Source organism: Phacochoerus africanus, chromosome 6 (genome assembly GCF_016906955.1).
Source record: "Phacochoerus africanus isolate WHEZ1 chromosome 6, ROS_Pafr_v1, whole genome shotgun sequence".
In the NCBI taxonomy this organism is placed as follows: Eukaryota; Metazoa; Chordata; class Mammalia; order Artiodactyla; family Suidae; genus Phacochoerus; species Phacochoerus africanus.
In genome coordinates this window covers 9,661,621-9,682,274 of record NC_062549.1, presented here as the reverse complement: position 1 = coordinate 9,682,274, position 20,654 = coordinate 9,661,621, and the positions used below count along the sequence as shown (strand labels likewise).

The following is a 20,654-nucleotide window of genomic DNA, read 5'->3' as shown; positions in this document are numbered from 1 at the left end:
CTCCAAGGCAGCTGCTCAGTTTTCAGCTGGGGCTCCTATGAACACAGAACAGGTGGGAGAGCCTGGAGCTGCAGACGAGCCTGACCTTCCCAGTACGAGGCAGATGCGTTTGTATGCTGTATCTCCTGGTCCCCAGGCCCGGGATGCATTCATTGTGTGATAAGGGGATGCTTAAGTGACTGACCTCCTGCCCCTGCCCCTGGGCCCCTTTACACTCTTTCCTAGGACGATCCATGCCCATGTACAGTTTCTTCTAGAATCTGACCTTTCCTTTAAGGGAAGTCCACTGCAGCTTTGCTTTTTCGTGCATTAGAGGTCTATAGTAAAAAGAGCCTGAGACTGGCATTTGTGTAAAACATTTACCAAATGTTGTGTTTCCGATGTGTTCTAAGAGCCAGACACCAACCTCCCTACCTCTGCCCCAGAGCCACAAACCCCCTCCTCAAACCCATTCACGTATCCGTTTCATCACAGCAACAACCTTGACTGTTTAGTACCATCTATGTCTCAGAACCTAGAGCCCAACAGTCGGTCAACAAGCATTTGTGGCACAATTTTCCTACTCAATCCTCTTCACCCCTTCTTCTTAACACAATCTGGATTCCTTTGAGAAGCGGTAAAATCTCATCTATTTTTGCCATCGTCTCTTGCTGATGGAGGGGCCAGGTATCAGGATTCTGGTCACCAAAATACAAGCAGATATCACTGACCAAGGATCGTGAAAGGGCCACCCACTCAACGGGCAAATGACCTTTGGCCATCTTGGCCTCCTGTCCTTGGGTTTTGCCCTGACCTTTTCCCTGCCTGCAAAAGCAGCCGTGATGGCTTAGAGCTGCTACTGATGGGAGTTCCTTCTATGGTGCAGTGGGGTAAGGATCAGGCATTGCTGCAGCTGTGGCAAAGGTCACAGCTCTGGCTAGGATTCGATCCCTGGCCCAGGAACGGCCATATGCCATGGAGACAGCTGCATAAGGAAAAACGAAACAAAAACAAAAACAAGAGCGATGCGACCAATGCTTTTCAGATGACCTTGAGGGAAAGGCCTCTGTGTATGGGATTCTCTTTCAGATGTCTGTACGGCTTCCCCTGAAGAGTCCTCATGACAGGGAGCTCATCACTTCAAAAAAGCAGCCCCCTGGGCAGGTCTATTTTCCCCAAAGCTTCAGCTTTAGATGAACCAAAATCTCTCATGATATAATGACCACCCAATGGTCATTATTCTGTCTCAGAGGACACATATAAAATGCCTTCTAAGGCCTTGCAAGGTTTTTTTTTTTTTTTGGTTCTGTTCTGTTTTGCTGAATCTCTTTTCCCTAGGTTCTGAGTTAAAGGAATATACATAATATATAATATATTTTATATATATATATATATATATATATATATATATATATACACACACACACACATTTTTTTTTTTGGCTTCACCTGTGGCATACGGAAGTTCCCCTGGCCAGGGATCGAACCTGCACCACAGCAGCAACCCAAGCCGCTGCAGTGACAATGCTGGATCCTTAATCCACTGAGCCATAGGGAACTCTGGAATACTTCTATTTTGACTATGCATTCCCTAATCCTTAGTCGTTTTTATTTTATAAGCAATCGTGTGTATTCAGCAGGTAATCACACAAAAAAAGCAAGCAAGGATTCTGAAATGGTTTACTGCAGTCAACCGGAAAACCAGCTGACACAAGACAAGGATGTAGTTTAGAAGATAGTTCAACAAAGCAATTCTTGTTTCCTGTGAAAATTTCTTATGGGTATGCTCTTTATAGACAGAGGGCAGTTTTTAAAATTTGCTCATTAAAAAACCCAAACAGTAATAGGATTTAATTGCATTCTGAACGCATGTCTTCATAGTGAATTTTTATCATTTTCTGATTTAGGAGAATTTTGTGTTTCCATATGTTGTCATTAGTAACACCTGAGCTTAGGCATATATGACAGGATGCCGGATGGGGAAGGGACAGAAAACCCCAGTGGCTAATGAATGTGGAATGTATGACACATATTAAGGGACATGATCTAGCCAAAAATGAGATTCAAATGTAGAATCACACACATGCCCAAGCAGAGTCCAAGGCAGGGACAGCAACGAAAAAGGGACTTGAGGGTTTATCTGACAACACACCGAGTTATAATCCCAGTTCATTGGTTGGGAAGGTGGCCCCACAGCTGCCCTGGTGGAATGGCTTTTATTCCTCCCAGGCTGTGGCCAGGCCTTCCTGGGAACCCCTGGGACCTCAGCGGTTAATTCATCTACCCTGCCTTCTTCTGTACCCTGCAGAGCTGACTGTGAAAAATCTTGCAGGGAGAAAAGCTGGCTTCCGAAGTGCTGCTGAAGTGACCTGACTTCTTAAAATAGTCCTTCATAAGCAAAACTCACATGATCTAATTTGAGTGTGTAAATCCAATTATGTTTCCTGGGGAAGCACAGAAAGATCATACTGGCTTTCACGGCTCTGTTGTGGATGGCTGGGGAGAGGAGCGTTCTTTAACTCCAGCCCCAAGAAAATGGGGAGCTTTTTTTTTTTTTGTCTTTTTAGGGCTGCACCTGTGGCATATGGAGGTTTCCAGACTAGTGAACTAGAGCTGCCGGCCTACGCCACAGCCACAGCAACTGCAGGATCTGAGCCTCGTCTGTGACCTACACCATAGCTCATGGCCATGCTGGATCCTTAACCCACTGAGTGACGCCAGGGATCGAACCCGCATCCTCATGGATATTCATTGGATTTGTTTGGCTGAGCCACTGAAGGGAACTCCGGGGTGGCGGGGGTGGGGGGGATTATTTACAGAACTGATTCTCTTGTTGACTGAAGTTCAGACCTATACAGTCCAGAAACTTGCCTGCCTTCTGTTGCCGGTACCTTGCTTCCAGAGAAAGCAAGGAACACTCCTCAAAGTAAGATGCCTCGCGAACTGATTGGCCACCCAACCACATACTCCAGACCTGCTGGTCTCTCAGAGCCTCAATATTGTGCCCATTTGTTGGTGAGAGGAAAGGTTTGAAATGAATATTGCAAGTGTCTCCCATGTTCTGCAAACAAACACATGTAGGATCAACTCTGATAGACACACTTGTGAAATGAATAAATTAGCATCCTAAGAAAGACTGAGACAACAGTGAAATGTCACATCAGCATGATGGTAGTCGGGTCCTTTGGTTACACGTTGCCAGCAGCACTGAATGTGGGATCAACTCTTTTTTTTTTTTGTCTTTTTGCCATTTCTTGGGCCGCTCCCACGGCATATGGAGGTTCCCAGGCTAGGGGTCAAATCTGCCTACACCAGAGCCGCAGCCATGTGGGATCCGAGCCATGTCTGCAACCTACACCACAGCTCACGGCAACACCGGATCCTTAACCCATTGAGCAAGGCCAGGGATTGAACCCACAACCTCGTGGTTCCTACCTAGTTGGATTCGTCAACCACTGTGGCACGACAGGAACTCCATCAACTCTATTTTTTAATCGTTCCTGTAATGCTTGGGTTTCACTTATTTTTGATGAGCTCTTCAAATGCCATCAATCATCAAGGTGTAAATATGACTAATGCATTTGTCCTACTTAGCCCGACGCTGCAGCAGCTGCTCCAGAATTAAAGTCCTCCCAGTCTCCCCAATTCCGACTGAATTATGCTCTGACCCACTGAAACCAGTCAGGTGACACTGCTGGATATGAAGAAAAACACATTCAGGATTCCATTTTGCAAAGACCATCCCACACCTCATTGTACAACTCTCTCTAAACACACAGATGTCAAGCCTATGGGCAACTCCAGGACCAAGGTGTCTCCAGACCATGGCCGAAGGGGTTTAACTGGTAATTTCCAATGTCATTAAAAATACCCTTTGCAACGCCTATGCTCCATCACCAAAAAAAAAAAAAGAAAAGGAAAGGAAGGAAGGAAAAGATAGAAGAAAGGACAGTTTCTGGGTATTTTTCACAAGTAAGAGAGAATAATATTTCCATTTTCTGGCATTCGGGGGAACCTCTTGGGAATGTTGACACTCAAATCTGCTTTTGAAAGTCATTGTCTCAGACAGGCTAGGATGTTGCAATTATTATTATTATTTTTAAAGCCTATGTGGATTTGCCAAAGGAAAATGTACAGAAAAGGTGATGTCTGGGGTTTTAAAAAATGCACATCATGACCAGTGAGGTGCCTTACCTGGACCCCAGTTACACTCACTTGTAGGGTATTTGTGTTTTCTGAGGTATCTACCTTGAGGTCAAATCCCAACCTGAGATGACTTAAATTACATGCCATTCGCTGTACATTAAGGAGTCCTAAGATGCCCTTTATTTGATGTGACTTCACAGCCTTGGACAAAGAACGTATAATACATGCTGACGTCTGAATTTTACAAACAGGGAGGGAGACGGCGGTAGGTCTGTTCTACTCACTTCGCCTTTCCCTCTGAGGTCAGTCCTGCCTTTAAAGGATCAGCAATGCATGGGGAAGCTCACGCAAGGCCTGCGTCTCTCCTGACTCACACCTGCTCCTACCAGACACCCCTCTCTCCCACCTTGTCCAAACAATGCATTTCCCTCCAAAGGGTTTTTTTAAAGGTCACACGGTAAGCTAAAAGGCCCTTGTCATTGGTCAAGTTTAAGGATCCTGACTGAATCAGCATTTCTCTGGCTCTGGCCTCTCCTGGGTCCCTGCACGTGTGCGAGACAGGAAAGAAAAGGCTGCTTGGGAAATTCAAATCTGATGGCATGACCCTGAGCCCTGGCTCACCTGGATTTGCATACTTGGCTGCCTTTGCTCAGAGAGTTATCTTGGAGAAATCACCTCCACGCTGACACTTCGGCTTATCTGCCTCACCGAGAGGTACCGGGGACTAATTAGCCACTGGCTGTAACATTTTAGAATCCCCAAGAGGGAGGTATAATGCAGTGAGCTTTCCAGTTAAATGTTGATGCCTCTCAGTTTTCCAATAACGAAATGATTTTCATCATCTTATCACTAATGAGCTGAGGAATGAGACCGAGATGAGTTTCAAGGGTTAGGCAGCACCTATGACTGTCACCTGCGATTAAAATAGAGTAAAATGCTAATCACAGCTGCAATGCTTAGAATGCATGTGCCTGGTGAAAGAACTTAGCAAGCATAACCTCGTCGTTAATATTTTATTTGTACATACAATGTCATTTTGTAATGGATTTTTAGATGGGCAAATGCAACCAGCAGGATAAACAACTTGTTTAAGATGTGGGAAAATCCTGTGTCATAGGGAGAATCTGGACAGAAGCACGGCTCCCTTTGGCTCGAATCACATAATGAGGCTGATGTGACCTGAAATGGGGGAGGCTCTCCAAGGAAGGAATAACTTCCCCAGTGCTGTCTGGAGCTGACCTCTAATGAAAGGAATCCTTTGAACTGGGCTTTGAACCTTCTGAAGGCTCCTCAGTATTTCCAATGCCACTTTATTTATTTATTTATTTATTTATTTAGTCTTTTTGCCATTTCTTGGGCGGCTCCTGCGGCATATGGAGGTTCCCAGGCTAGGGGTTGAATCAGAGCTGTAGCCACCGGTCTACACCAGAGCCACAGCAACTCGGGATCTGAGCTATGTCTGCAACCTACACCACAGCTTACGGCAACGCTGGATCCTTAACCCACTGAGCAAGGCCAGGGATTGAACCCGCAACCTCATGGTTCCTAGCCAGATTTGTCAACCACTGAGCCACGATGGGAACTCCGTATTTATTTATTTATTTATTTATTTATATTTTTTGCTTTTTAGGGCCACACCTGCAGCATATGGAAGTTTCCTGGATAAGAGTCGAACTGGAGCTACAGCCGACGGCCTACACCACAGCCACAGCACCACGGGATTCGAGGCACGTCTTTGACCTACACCACAGCTTGAGGCCACACTGGATCCTTAACTTAACCCATGGAGCAAGGCCAGGGATCGAACCTGCATCCTCATGGATACCAGATAGGCTGATTACTGCTGAGCCACACCGGGAACTTCCTCCAATGTCACTTTAGACCTAGAACGTACGCAGGGATCACATGTGCCCTGGACACTAATCTCCTTGTTCGGGTGGGAAGTCCATGACTTCCGTCTAACTGTTCACGGGGAGGAGAAAACACGGATCACTGCTTTGCTGATAGCAAGGAACCTCCTGCTTGGCCCTTTGAAGGTTCCATCCTGTTTGTCTCCACCGTGGGAAGCACGTGATAGTGAAATGAACACAGTCTCTTCACATAGGGTATCTGCAGAGAGTTGCAGCTTGGTTGTTACCCTGTCAAACCAGAGACACAATTTCCTTCCAGAGGGAGAGAAGAGACGTAGATTCTCAAGCTAGGATTAGGGAAGGCAAATCATCCGCTCATTTGCTGCTTCTGAAAATGGCATTTTCAGTGAAGTGAAACAGCTGCCGAGGTGTGTTGACTGTCTCCTCATTCTAGCTTCCTCCTTCTTGAAAATGCTAAGTTAAACATGAGCCATCCTCTTCATGGGAGTCAAGATTAATGCAGAGAAGAAGACGCGCCAGGGTTTATGGTTTGCAGTTGACAAATTTATATCCCGTTGCGTAAGATGATGAGCTAGCTACAAAGAACCTATTCCTAGCAATTCAATCATTTTCTCCTCATGCTTGCCCTTTGGCTTTTTCATTAAATGCTGATTCACAAGCTATATGGAGTATCACTCTCTGGAGTAGTGAAACAGCATAAGTGAAAAACACTTATGTTTTTAGAAGGATACCCCCTGAAAGGTTTCGGAAGCATGCTTAGCATTGAGCTAGGATTCGAATCCTGCTCTTGTGGTTTATTAGAATCATTACCTCTGGGAAGCCCCTTTAAAGTTTCTAAGAATCTGTCATTTGTAATCTGAACTAAAAGTGAAGAATGAAATCATCTGTTTGCCATCATTGGATGTGATCATCTATGTATCTAGGTTACATGTAAACTATTGTACAACTGTAAAGAATTACCTTTGTGCATTGCTTTCTCCAAAGGTGTTTACGTGCATAAGATTGCCTTACTTATCTTTAACGTGTGTGTGTGTGTGTGTGTGTGTGTGTGTGTGTGTGTGTAGAAAGCTGTCATCAACACAACATTAGGGGACTTGGATACCTTATAATATTGCCTCTGCCATGAGTAGTCTTGTTTATTCAGTGACTGTTAAGTGCCTATCATGTGCCTGGTATTTTACTAGGTGTTAAGAATAAAACAATCAACACGATAGACACGTCTTTGCCCTTACATAGTGTTTATGTTCTTGTGAGGGTGTGGGGGCTGGAGAAGAAACACGGTAAATATAAACAAATGAGATAATTTCAGGTGGTGTATGTGCTCCGGAGAAAATAAGACACGTCACGTCCCAGGGAGAGGCGTCTGAACTGAGTCTGGAATAATGAGAAAGTGTCAGCCACAGAAAGACCTGGAAAAATTGTTCTAGGCATCAGGCACAAAGCCTAAGAAGTGGGAAGGCGCTCTAGACAGTTTAAAGACAGGAAGAGCGTATATTTGGGGCAGAAGAGAAGGAAATATAATTAGAGAAAAGCAGCACCAGCTCATACAGCATCTGGTAAGCCATAGTAAAGAGTTTATTCCGGTTTCTACATAAGGTCATTAGCAGGTAAGTATGCCTTGTTGATCACCAAACAGGGGAACTCAAACTACCTATCCAAAAATTACTGATTTTTTTTTTTTTTTTAAGCGATGAGTTCTCTGCTACATCCACCTGCAAGAGCCAAGAAAGACACTTTAAACACTAGGGGGCGCCAAAGGAAAATGTTTTGTAGCCAAAGCCAGCAAGGTTCTTTCAGCACCTAAAACTGGAGGAGAGCACTCTGCTTGTTCCTTCCAAGTCTGGGTAAAAGGTGACACCTTAGGAAATGATAGTGCATCCACAAAACCCACCCAAACAGAAAGTTGAATGAGCTTGGTATGCAGGTACCAGGGCCCTGGTATTTCACACCGAAGGATTGTTTATGATGGGGTGGAAGTGGGAAGACATTTTGAGGTTATTTTTAATCTCCTCCCATCTGGTCGTATTTGAGTGGAGTATAAAACAAATATGGAGCCAACATTTACTTTCTGGATTCATCTGGCAAGAAAGAAGTGTCTCTATACTTAGAACTTTGAAAATATTCATCATTTGCCACTTAGGATGTGTCGTTCTAAATACTATTCCAAAATTACTTGATGAAGGTTTTTAGTAATGTGTAGCAAGAAAGGCGCCCGCATGAGAAGCAGTGGGTTATAATAAACGGAATTTTCTGCAACTGGTCAGATAGCTATGATATATTGTGAAAACAACTTGTAGTGAAAAAAGAGAGGGGGAGGGAGGAGGAGAAGGAGACAGAAGAGATGAGATGGGGGAGGGACAGGAAAAGGAGCCAGAGGGGCAAGGAGAGGCCAGCTGATGTCTAGGTGGTACATAATAAAGGTACATAATAAAGAAAATATGGAACAGAATGAGGGAGCTTGGAGGAAAGGGAGAGAGAGACGCAGAGGATGTGCGAGTTCAGATCGATGTGTAAACAAGACTTAGAGACTTAGAGACTTAATCCCAAATCGAGATGTTACCATACACCTGCATCAAAGGTGTGTGGTGATTTTGCGACAATATGCATTATTGTCTTTAATAAGGAACAAGTCAGCGGGTCCGACCTTACGCACAGAGGTTCTCATCTGCCTGACGGTCACAGCCATGCACTTTATAGGCGCTTTGCTCTACCCAGGGAGACTTCAACCACCACCATAAAAGCAGCCAACCAGATTGGTAACCTGAGCGAGTGGACACAGAGCATCAGAGAAGAGAGAGACTCCGCATCACCTTAGAAGCCGAGAAGGGCAATGATGGGTAAAGCGCTCGGATGATGCCAGCACTCCTAAAGGCATGAGCGATTTTCATAGTTGTTGTACCTGTTTCTTCTAAGAACAGTCTATTCAAACCAGACCCCAAGAGGAGTTTTTAAGCTTCCAACAGAGCAAAAGTAACCCAGAGGCTGAGGCTAGAGCAGGACTGCACAAAGCAGGCTCCTGTCCTGGCACTGCTCGTCAGCTTTTTATCTGAAAACACCTCAGCCGATAAGAGTCCCTCATTTTTCTGGCGGGAACCCCCTCCCCCTTTATTCTCTTGTTACTCGCCGGACACTTGGCCAAGAAAGTGCCAGACCATTAATTATCCATTGATGTCAATGAACTTAAACAAGAGAGCCATCGTCTACCTCCTCATTCACAGATGATGATAACTTTGTTCACAAAACCACATCCATATTTAATGGGGAGAGGCAGGGAGAAAGGGGGCAAGGAGGACGACGAAAAGAGTCAGGTTCCACCTAAATATTTCAAACCCTCTACATCAAAACACCCCTTTTCAATTAAGCAAAACTTGCATTCGGTGCCAAGGACAGTCTCCCAGTCCCCCAGTCCCCACCAGCCCCAGTTCCTGAGGTTGATTTATTCAGAGCATCGGGGCTGGATCTTGTAACCAGAGAAGACAGCATCTTAGATCCCCCAGGCAATAAAGAATTCCCAAAGGAAATGTCTGTCTTAGGCGCCTCTGAAGGACTGCTTGAGATACCACAAACAGGGTACCCCACACCAGCGATTAGTTTCACGAATGGTGATTCCTTGGAGAATTGAGGATCTGAGACCTAGAGAAATCCAACTCGGAATCCCAGAGACCCTCACTGACACCCTACGGGTAACTCTCACGAGTAAAGCTCTTAAGGAATGGGTCACCTTCTAAACTGGGGTGCTTCTCCTCCCCCTTCTGTCTCCTGCTCCAGAGACCGTACACCCTGGGGGATGCGTGAGGAGCAGAAAAAAAGACTGCCTCTTAGTGGATGTCAGAGAAGGATGACTCACAACATCAGAGGAGAAGGGTAGGGTTGGTAGCAACTTTAAAGGTCATTTAGTTCCAGTTCTCTAAGCAGAGTGACATACCATCCTGCCAACACCCAGGACCTCCTAGGTGCAGGGCGCTGGGCCAGGCTGGGGGAGGGAGGGCACTCAACGTGAGCGAGGAGGCGATTCCGCCTTTTTAGACAAGTTATTTCTTAAAAAACAAAACAAAACAAAAAACCCCCCAAACCCACAAAACCCCGGAAGAGTCAGGGGAAGAGCCAGGCAGGCAGGAGTTACCTGGTTGATGGAAATGACCGCCAGCCTGGGGATGAGCACTTGGAGGACCACCTGCAGCAGCGAGGTGCCCAGGCCAGCCAGGATGGCCCAGGTGAGCGGCAGCGGCAGCATGCTGTAGGTGGCGAAGAGGGTGAAGAGCACGTAGCCGATGCCGTCTCCCAGGAGCCCATAGCCAAGACCGGCCGCTAAGATCTGGGTGGTCATGGCCACCCAGGTGACCAGGCCGCTGTACTGCAGGTACGTGTGCGAGGTGGTGTCCTTCCGGACCACCACCAGGGCGCAGATCACCACCTCTATGCCGGTGAAGAAGCCCAGCAGGATGCCCTTCAGCGGGTCCATGGGGGCCGAGGCCAGGCTCAAGTGGAGAACCAAGAGGGTGAGTTTGGTCAGCACGTCCAGCACGTTCATCACCACCTCGGATTTGCGCCTCTGACCCAGGAAATAGCGCTGGTAGAGGCGCTCCAGATCCCGGGACTTGAAAGAGTTGCGCAGGGTGGGGAAAATGACCCCTCGGTAGCTGTAGCCCCCACTGAGGAAGAAATCCGAGTTGCTCGGGGCGCAGTCCAGGTGCAGGAAGCCCAGGTCGCCCCCGCCGCCGCTGCCGCTGCCGCTGCCGCTGCGTTCCGGGAAGACTTTGGTGCCGCCGGTGCTGTGCGCTCTCTCCCTGGGGCCCAGCGAGTAGAGGGGCAACGCCGAGTCGCCGCCGGACAGTTGCGACGCGTGGTGGTTGGGGCCGCCGCCGGCAGGGTCCGAGGCTTTGCCCGAGCCTCCGCTGCCGCTGCCGCCGCTGCCCCGGTGCCCGTGGATGAAGCGCTGCTCGGTGATGTGCCGCACCGCCGTCTGCCACAGCAGCCGCTGCGGCCGAGAGCCGCTCCCGCCGTCGCCGGCCGGGGGCGTCGGGTGGATGGTGTAGAGTTCCTCGCTGCCGCTAAGGCAGCGCACATCCGAGAGCTCCATGGCGCCGGGCCGTGCGGCGGGAGGCGCGGAGCCCGGGGGAGGCCGCTGGGGGAGGGGGCGCCCAAAGCCCCACCGGCAGCCTGGTAGGAGCTTGGCGGCGAGCCCTTCTCTCCCCTGCGGCCCTGGGCAGGAGGCCCCCGCGCGTCAGGTCATAGTGCGCCCCGGGGGCAAAGGGCGTCTGCAAGACCGCCGCAGACCCCTGCGTCCTTGCGTGCTGCCCTCCCGCCAAGTCGCAGCTTGCGCGCGTGGCAGCTGTGACTATTTGTCCGCAGAAGCCGCGGCGCTCTGAGTCGCGCAGCCCCGGTCCCCGGGCTCTGGCTTCCTGGCTGGTGCTCGGCTCAGCGTCTTGGCGCAGCCTTTGCTCTCCAAGAGGCGCCCAGGCGCTTGGGCTCCGTGGTTCAGCTGCGCACCGGGCGGGTCCGGCCTGCGACACGGGGCTCGGGACGCCCACGACTCCGCGGTGGCAGGGGGCTGGCCGAGGGTGACCGGCCGCGCAGATGGGTGCGAAGTTAACAGCTGTGGCTGTTAACAGAGACCTTCGGAGAACTCCATTGCGCCGGGATGGGGAGCCGGGGCGGAGCTGGGGGCGGGGGCGAGGAAGGGGGAGGAGTGGGGGACAGTGAGGTGGCAGGTGCCCCGCGGGAGGATTGGAGAGGTGGTAGCCTCAGCGCTAACGAGTCACCAAACAGTTAATTTGGAAGAGGCGATGTGCTGAGGCTCCCTCCCTGGTTCGTTTCTGGCTGTCTCCACTTCCTGAACGAAGACAGCGTAGCGCTGGTTCTGGCTCGACGCATTCTTCAGGGCAGGGGGAGGGCCTCAGGGTCCCAGTCGCGGCTAGAAGACACAGTCGACCCTATCAGCTGTGCTTCCGAGGGGTCGCAGCTCACAGTTCTCACCCCCTTCACTTCGCTCGATGGGGTCCATTTGGCCCGGAGCTGGGAGGAGAGGGAGGCGGGGGCAGGAAAAAGTGGGGTGGGCTCCAGAGCCAAAAGCTCTGAGAACGGGGAGAAACCACCGGTGCAGATCCCCGAGGCTAAGAACCGAGGCTTGGTGGGTGCGGCGGGTGTGAGGTTTGGGCGAGAAGGGAGGCCTGAGGCCGCGGAGAAGTCGCCTGAGCCGCCACGGGATCCTGGGAAGCGCCGCGTGCCACCCTGGCGCTCTGAAGCGCTCTGCGGCCACCAGGCGACGGGGAAGAATTTGGAGACCTGTCAGAGCGCTCGGACACCAGCGGCGACTTAAACCCGCCCCCACGCCAAGCCACGCCCCCGGAACGGGGCGTCGGGGGGAGGGGAGAGCGGCGGTGGCGGCGGCGACCTGGCACCCAGATTTGGCCAGGACGCCAGGTCTTGAAAGCAGGAGCGCGCGCAGACCGTAGTGGGAGAGGAGGACCGCGGGTTGGGGCGGGCGCCCCGGGCGGTCCCCCGGCGCGGAGAGCCAGCGCTCCAGCTGGCCGTGCGGGCCGGTTCCTCCGCTGTTCTTTTTTCGGCACTGGCTCTGGTCCTTGGCAGGTGCGGAGCCAGGACTCGTAGGCCGCTTTGCCCACGGACTCCAATAACCCAGTGCGATGAAATAGTCTCTTTTTCGCTCTCCCCACTGGAGAGTCTTTTGGCAAAGCCAACTTTCGGGCTAAAAGCAAAATCTACCCTCCAACCCCTCCACCCCCAAAGCCGCGGTTGTAGAGGCAAGCAGCTTCCTGAGTCTTTGCTAAGTCCATCGGAGGGGTGGAGTGTGCGAGGTGTTGGAATGCGAGGGTCCCCGGAGTTAGTTTCTCCCAGCTTACAGGAGGGGTCGAGGAGGAGGAGGAGGGCGTGGGGAAGGCATTTCCCGCCCATCATACTCCCAGAAGCAGTTGGGGACAAAGCGCCCAGCGGCGCTCCCGGCGGACCCAGGCGCAACACAGTGGGCGCGTGGTGTCTGCGTCCGCGCTGGGCGGAGCAGGGGCTTCGGGCGCCGGGTTCGCCGGGCGAGCGCGGCGGCCACAGTCCCGAGCCGGGCTGGAAGTGGCGGAGCCGCGGTGGCCTTCACCTTAGCCACCGCGACTGCGGCTGCAGCTAGTGGAGCCCGGGCCCAGAGCACAGTCAGCTGATGGCCAATGACGTCAGGCCCTGGGCGCTTTCGCTTCTCCCCATGGCGTCCCCTGAAAGCCCCAAAGACCGTCTCCCCATTCCCTCAGACGACGAAGGAACGATGTCCCCAGCGTTCCCTAAAAGAAACTCCCCACCCTTTACCTGCCTAGGGGAAAAGCCTAGCTTTTTATACCCCCTCCTCAACCACACACAACATCTCCAGGGTTATTTGTGTCCACTCTGTCCCAGAAACCCGAGATTTCATGATTTCCTTTTTAATTCTTTCTTTTCCACACACACAGGTTTCAGTTTAAACACAGAACTGGTCAACTGCCTTGCACGTAGAATCCTACCTAGCACAAAGGAGACTCAACATGTTCCCTGATCCCTTTACAGCAGACTTCTTGGGATGCCGTGCACAACCTGGAAAAGACCCCTTTAATCCCAGCCCTTTAGAGTCGCCGTCTACAACTACATACACCCTTCAAGAAAGGGGACAAAATTCAATGCTCAATTTTAAACTGAAAGAAGGTTGATTCTGTTTTCACCCCCAGTTTGTAGATGAATTAATTTGTTAACTCTAACGATCTCCCAGTATAGCTGGCCTATTCCATGGGGGGCTGGAAGTTAAGGGCAAAGTTTTGCAGTTATCTAGACCTTAATGAAATGATGTTAAGCTTTACACCCCTGAGGAGGAAATGCTACTTGCTTCTCTCTTCCTAAATTCCTTGGACTCTGCCTGGCCAGCTTTTCTGAAACTCTGGGGTGGGTAATAAATATCTTGACTTGAGCCAGGGAGCCCAAACAAGGCAGAGGGCTAAATCGGGAAGGGAGGTGGGTTCCTGCGGACCCCATGGCAGCACCTATGGAGAGCTCTGTCCTCTCTTGGCAGGCATAGCCCCAAGTCATCTGTGCTAATGACCATATTAGTAAACTTGGCAGTGGAAGACACCTCTTTATTTTCTCAATTCTTTCTCCTTGGGAGCCTGAGAACTCAGCCTGAATAAATGAGGGGTTGAATGCAGATGGAACTTTCCTCTGAAAAATCTTCCTCCTGGACATATCCCAGGATGATTTATTCAGCAGCAAAAGGAGGCGTGCCAAGGAGGGGGAGATTGGACCCAATCAGATAAAATGACTCAGGCTGATGAACGAGCAGAGCATGCTACAGAAAGAAACTCAGAGAATTTCATGAACTCAGAGGCTGAAACTAACAGATCTGGGAGAAAACATTGCATGTGGTCAACTGACTCCTCCTCTGAAAGTTCCTTGGCTGCACGGGTGTTAGGACATGTTTGAAAATAAGAGCACGGATGACACAGTTTGATTCAAATGTTATCCTTCTTGTTGGGATGACACAGTGCCATTCAGCCCCCAAAATTCTGTTTTTGAATGACAGGCACTGGCTCAGCACACATATTGAGAGGCTTTTTGGAAGATGCAAACCACCAAATGATTACCGCTTAAAACAGGAGAAGTCAACACACTGCTTTGAGACTGTACTGGACCTCTCATAATGCTTTCATTTAATTTCTTGCATATTTATTATGATTCGGTCTTGATTATGTTCCAGGGACTGTGTTTGCAAACTCACTATACTATCTTTTTGTACACAGTTCCCTGCTTTTGGAATTTCCCTCTATTCCCCCCATATCCCTCCCTCAAAACACTACTCCCTTCATCCTTTGGAGCCTAAGTAATGTTGTTTTAATGGTTTCCTTTTCTGTTGTTTGAAAGTCTGTTCTGCATCTTTCTAGTATGGCTCTTACTGCAGGGCTTAGCTGTATCCCGTTTGTTTACCCATTGGTCTCTTACCCCTTCCCATGATGCAGTGGAGCTTCCTGAAGGGGAAAACTGATTTTCCTTGGGTCCAACCCCCCAGTTTCTAGCGACTCTAGTGTACATAGAGATAATAATATTAGCAACAATTGATGGCACTCTTCTCCCTTTATGCCATCTTTAGAAGCATTTCATTTAATCATCCCATCACTCCTCTGAGTTAGATCCTTCTCTATTTTTTATTATTCCCATTTTACTGACTAGGATACCAAGACTCCATGTGGGCAGAGTAACTTGCCCAGGATCTCATCGATAGCAAAATTCCAGCAGTTAAATTTAGACTGTATAAATCTAGCCTCTGCATGCTTACTAAAAATGCTACCACAAGCAGCCAACACATTTGGCCTAATTTAAATAGGACTGATAGATATGAAAAGGTCGAATATATTTTGACTTTTCAAATGCAAATGAAATGAGAGACTTCTGAGAGACTTATGCTTGGGGGGGGGGGCGGTAGGGATGATTCCTAGTGGATGAAAGTAGCAGAACTAATGCCTGTTTGGATAGAAGCTCTTTTAGGTTTTGCTCAGTTCAAGTCATAGACGCTATTTTTATAGTTTGTGAAAAAGCAGATTTCTCATATATTGGATTTAAAGAAAACAACTAATTGTAGCAGTCTACTTCATCTGGGTAGTGGCAGTAATGGGGAAACACCCTTTTGCCTGATTGGAAAATATTTTACGATGTTACGGCCTCTCATTGGCCACAGTTGTCGTGGATGTGTTTAAGAAACAGACATCTTGGAGTTCCCGTCGTGGCGCAGTGGTTAACGAATCTGACTAGGAACCATGAGGTTGTGGGTTCGGTCCCTGCCCTTGCTCAGTGGGTTAACGATCCGGCATTGCCCGTGAGCTGTGGTGTAGGTTGCAGACGTGGCTTGGATCCCGTGTTGCTGTGGCTCTGGCGTAGGCCGGTGGCTACAGCTCCGATTCAACCCCTAGCCTGGGAACCTCCATATGCCACAGGAGCGGCCCAAGAAATAGCAACAACAACAACAACAACAACAACAACAACAAAAAAGACAAAAGACAAAAAAAAAAAGAAACAGACATCTTGAGTCTCTCCAATGCAGCTTTGACTTCCGAGGTTAACTATATTAACATGTGAACAAAAATTTAATAAGAGTTGTGCCCTTTGCAAAATACCCATAGACACCCTCACACTCACGGGCCACATATAAAATATTCACATGTAAAAGAAAAGATGGACTCAGTTCAGGAAGGGGATCTGAAACCGGAGAGATCCTGTTTCCAGAGGGAAGGAGGGTGTTTATGACAAGGCAGCTTCCAAAGCTGGAAGTCCTTAAAGGAAAAGTGTGTGACATTTCCTAAGAGCATAGACCTTAACGGTTCTCCCTCACATACAAAGAAAAAAAAAAAAAAAAAGACAAGCGAAATGGCAACTCTATGAGGTGATGCATATGTTAATTCCTTGATTTTGATTAATTCATATTGTACACCAAAACATCAAGTTGTATGCTGTAAATATATGCAGTTTTCCTTTTCCTTTTCTTTTCTTTTCTTTCTTCTTTCAGGGCCGCACCTGCGGCACATGGAGGTTCCCAGGCTAGGGGTAGAATGGGAGCTGTAGCCATCGGCCTACACCACAGCCACAGCAATGCCAGATCCGAGCCACATCTGCGACCTACACCACAGCTCAAGGCAACGCCAGATCCTTAACCCAGTGAGCGAGGTCAGAGATCGAACCTTCGTCCTCATGGATGCTAGTCAGATTCGTTTCGCTAAGCCAAGACAGGAACTCCCCATTTTTATTTTCAATTATGCCTCAACAAGGCTGGAGGGGTATGGTGTAGTGAAAAGCACTGCCCTTAGGAAGTATCAAAGGCATTAACTGCTGTGACAGAAGCCCAGGAAAAGTCAGTGTCTAAGGAAAGTAAGCTTCATCCAAGGAAACGGTCTATGGATGAAAACCTTTGCTCTCACCTTTCATCTGGAACGCAGTGCAACATACAAGTAAATACATGAAATGTCTATTTTACTCCTATAGTGTATTTTCTTTGCACCTACAATGTAAGAGAGGGAGAGTTCTGTATACATTTGGGATCGTCACAGGAACTAGTTTAAATTAGATTCTGGCCCCTGAAAGAAGAGAGTCTCATCAGCAGGAAAGCAATTCTGAGACAACGTGTTTATATGCAGAATCATCAGTTGGACAAGGCAGAGGGAGACATCTTCAAGGGAGACAGACTTGAAGATGGTTTTCTGCTTCTAAAACGATGATTCCCATGTCTCTGGTTTAACTAGAGTATGAGCTTACTATGACATCACTTACGAAGCCTTCACTTACTGAAGTGACAACAGGAACACACACACACAACACACACACACACACACACACACACAGCCCATTGGAGAAACTATTAAGAAGCTACCTGGGAGTTCTCATTGTGGCTTAGTGGTTATGAACCAGACTAGTATCCATGAGGATGCAGGTTCCATCCCTGGCCTCACTCAGTGGGTTAAGAATCTTGCGTTGCCATGAGCTGCAGTGAAGGTCGCAGACGTGGCTCGAATCTGGCGTTGCTGTGGCTGTGGTTTAGGCTGGGAGCTGAAGATCCAATTCGACCCCTAATCTGGGAACTTCCATATGCTGCAGATGCAGCCCCCCCAAAAAATAAATAAATAAATAAAAGAAAGAAACTACCTAGGAGTTCTCTTATGGCTCAGCAGGGTTAATGATCTGGTGTTGTCACCTCCATGGCTTCAGTTGCTGCTATGGTGCGGGTTCGATCCCTGGCCTGAGGACTTCTGCACAGCCCCCATCCTCACCCCCCCAAAAAAATCTATCCAAAGGAAGTAGTAATAAAAGAAAAAAAATAAGAGGGTTTCCACCTAGTTCACCCATGTCACCAAACTTTCTTTTCACCATGGTTTAATACCTGTTTTTTAATTTGACACACGTAAGCAGTCTTGGACAAAATGATCAGACTCACTGGGAACCAAAGCCGATCATTTTTAAAAAAACCTGCCTGATTCTTATTTTAACACCAAAAACTTCTTATATTTTATGACATTTCATCCTATTACTGTTTCCCTCCTGAAGAGCTTTGGGATCTACATAGAATATTTAGGCTAAAAAGTTTGTAGATAACATCATAAGTAATTTTATATGTATTTATGTAGTTGTATACACACACACACACACACACACACACACACACACACACACAGATCTCACTCCATTGATTATCTCTTCACCTTTCAAAAATCAAGGTATTTCTGTTTTCACCCAGTTTGCGAGACATTTCAATGGCATCCTTCTTGAGGCTTTTATCTGTACCCTCCTGATCCCAGGAACATGCCACTGTCCCAGGCTCTAGGTAATGCCCAGGTGTGTGGAGGGGGGTGGAGGGCCAAGGAAGGTATGCATCCAGGAACGTTCATGCCCTCTGGTCTTTGGCTTTCTATTCATAAAAGTCACCCCTGAGGCAGTTCGTTTTGGGTCCTAATCACATGGTCCCTATGGAACCAGCAGCATCTGCGTGGCTTCCTTTGAACCCAGACAGAAAAGATTTCACAGGTTTGCTTATGGTCCCATGTGCTTGACATAACATATTGCTCCTCCTTTTCAGGGTGCTGGATCCTCTGCATGGCACTGCTGGGAAGCCATGATTTGGGGTGCAAAGGCTTTCTCTCTCTCTCTCTCTCTCTTTTCTATCTTTCTCTCCCTTTCTCTCCTTCTGCCCTAGTGTGGGAAGATCTCCTTTGGTCTGGTGGGAATCTTTGATTTATGTTTCTTCCAAACCCATCTGATTTTTCATGTTCTCTTTGGGAATTTTTTTTTTTTTAAATAAAAGCAAAAGGTGGAAAAAACTGGAAAGACTGCTTTTGCCTCCTGTTCATCCTTTTTTGATTTGTAGTGAGGTTTGAATGAAGTGCTATGTAGAAGGCTTGAATGAAGGAAAGGGAAAAGAGGAAGGCACAAAAGAAAATATCATAAATTCCTATCTCAAAATGTGATCCACATACACAGAAATCAGGGGAAGTCCCACCTCTCCTCCTGATCAGTGTTTTTTTTGCACCGTGGGTTCCAACCAAATCATGCGTTGCAGAATCAACTTGGTGGGTCATAATTTGCATTTGAAAATACGCTAATATGGAATAAGTTCATAAGGATAATTATATCTTGCTACTCTATACAAAGGCATTCTTTTACATCCAAATTCTCCCTCTCTGAAGTTAAGAACGGAAAATTGATAACATTTTAAAAAATATCTTATCAAACTCTTGACATTACATTATCTGAGATTCACAAAACAAAATTCCGTTTAACATGACAGTTCTTGCTTCCCGACATGATATTTAAACTTTCACTGTACAATTTGGAATCAAGAAGATTTGAAAAGCATGAGCGACACACACAGACACACACGCTGCATGTCCTGGGCACACACACTGTACGTACTGGGCACAGTTCAAAGTGGATTTTGTAATGGGGTTTGATGTAAAAAAAAAAAATTGGAAGTGATGGGCCTGGCTCTCAGATTCTTGCTGGAATCATTAAATATTGTCTTTACCGGAAGCCAAGGTTTAGTGAAGTGAGTTGATTTTTGTATCAGGAAGCCTCCTTGAGTTGTGACTTTACAAGGTCCTAGCTCTGTGACTTTGCTCAAGTTACTGAACTCTTTTGAACTTTCATCATATGGGGGGAAATAACACCTTGGCCAGGTTTTGTGAAGGCTAAAGGTAATTCATATAAAGAATCTGGTACGGAGCGCCATACACCGCACAGGCTCCATATGCAGCACAAGCTCAGGGAGCCAGACCTGTTCACCACTGACCACTCTAAGTCACAACGTTCCTCTCTTTCCTCCACCTCCACTGTTGTTTCCTTATTTCTGGCTTCATCCTCTCTCACTTAGATGATTTCAATAGAATGAGCAAGTCTCTCTCCAACTGCTGTGATCATCCTAAATTTAAAACTCTCATCGAGGCACTCTTTTTTTTTTAAATTGTAGAAAAAAAAATAACAAAAAATTCACCTTCCCAGGGAGTTCCCATTGTGGCTCAGTGGGTTAAGAACCTGACATTGTCTCCATGATGATGCGGGTTTGATCCCTGGCCTCGCTCAGTGGGTTAGGATCTGGTGTTGTTGCAAGCTGCGTAGGTTGCAGATGTGGCTTGGATCTGGTATTACCATGACTGCTGTGTAGGCTACAGCTGCAGCTTCATGAGACCCCTAGCCTGGGAACTTCCACATGCCAGAGGTGTGGCCCTAAAAAAAAAAAAAATTCCCTTCCCAGCATTGTCAACCATATGCACATCCTGATAAAACTGTCTTGGAGCCTCCTCCCCTGCCAACCTGACTGAAACTTAGTATCTACCAAAGGTCAACATTTTCCCACCTCCCCTTCCCCCAGGCCAATCGACTCACTCTCTTGCTTAAAACATCGTGATGATTGCTTTGCCCTCACATGTCTTAAGCTGGGAGACAAATATTTCTCCATCTTTTTTTGTGTGTGTGTGTGTGCTTTTTAGGGCCGAACCTGCGGCATACGGAAGTTCCCAGGCCAGGGGTCAAAGCACAACCGCAGCTGCCGGCCTACACCACAGCTATGGCAAGGAGGGATCTGAGCTGAGTCTGCCACCTACACCACAGCTCATGGCAACACAGGATCCTTAACTCAGTGAGGGAAGCCAGGGATCGAACCCG

At 48.0% G+C, this 20,654-nt stretch overlaps 1 protein-coding gene across 3 annotated transcripts in view; it reads right to left on the bottom strand.

Annotated features, from left to right (window-relative positions):
• ADCY8 (adenylate cyclase 8) overlaps positions 1 to 11,103 on the bottom strand; it is a 221,026-nt gene extending 209,923 nt beyond the window's left edge. For all 3 annotated transcript variants that reach the window (XM_047783235.1, XM_047783236.1, XM_047783237.1), the window contains exon 1: positions 10,120 to 11,103. In XM_047783235.1, the coding sequence (XP_047639191.1) occupies positions 10,120 to 11,076 (957 nt within the window). In that variant the 5' untranslated portion in view covers positions 11,077 to 11,103. The remainder of the gene's footprint in view (positions 1 to 10,119) is intronic.
• Between the last annotated feature and the right edge of the window lie 9,551 nt (positions 11,104 to 20,654).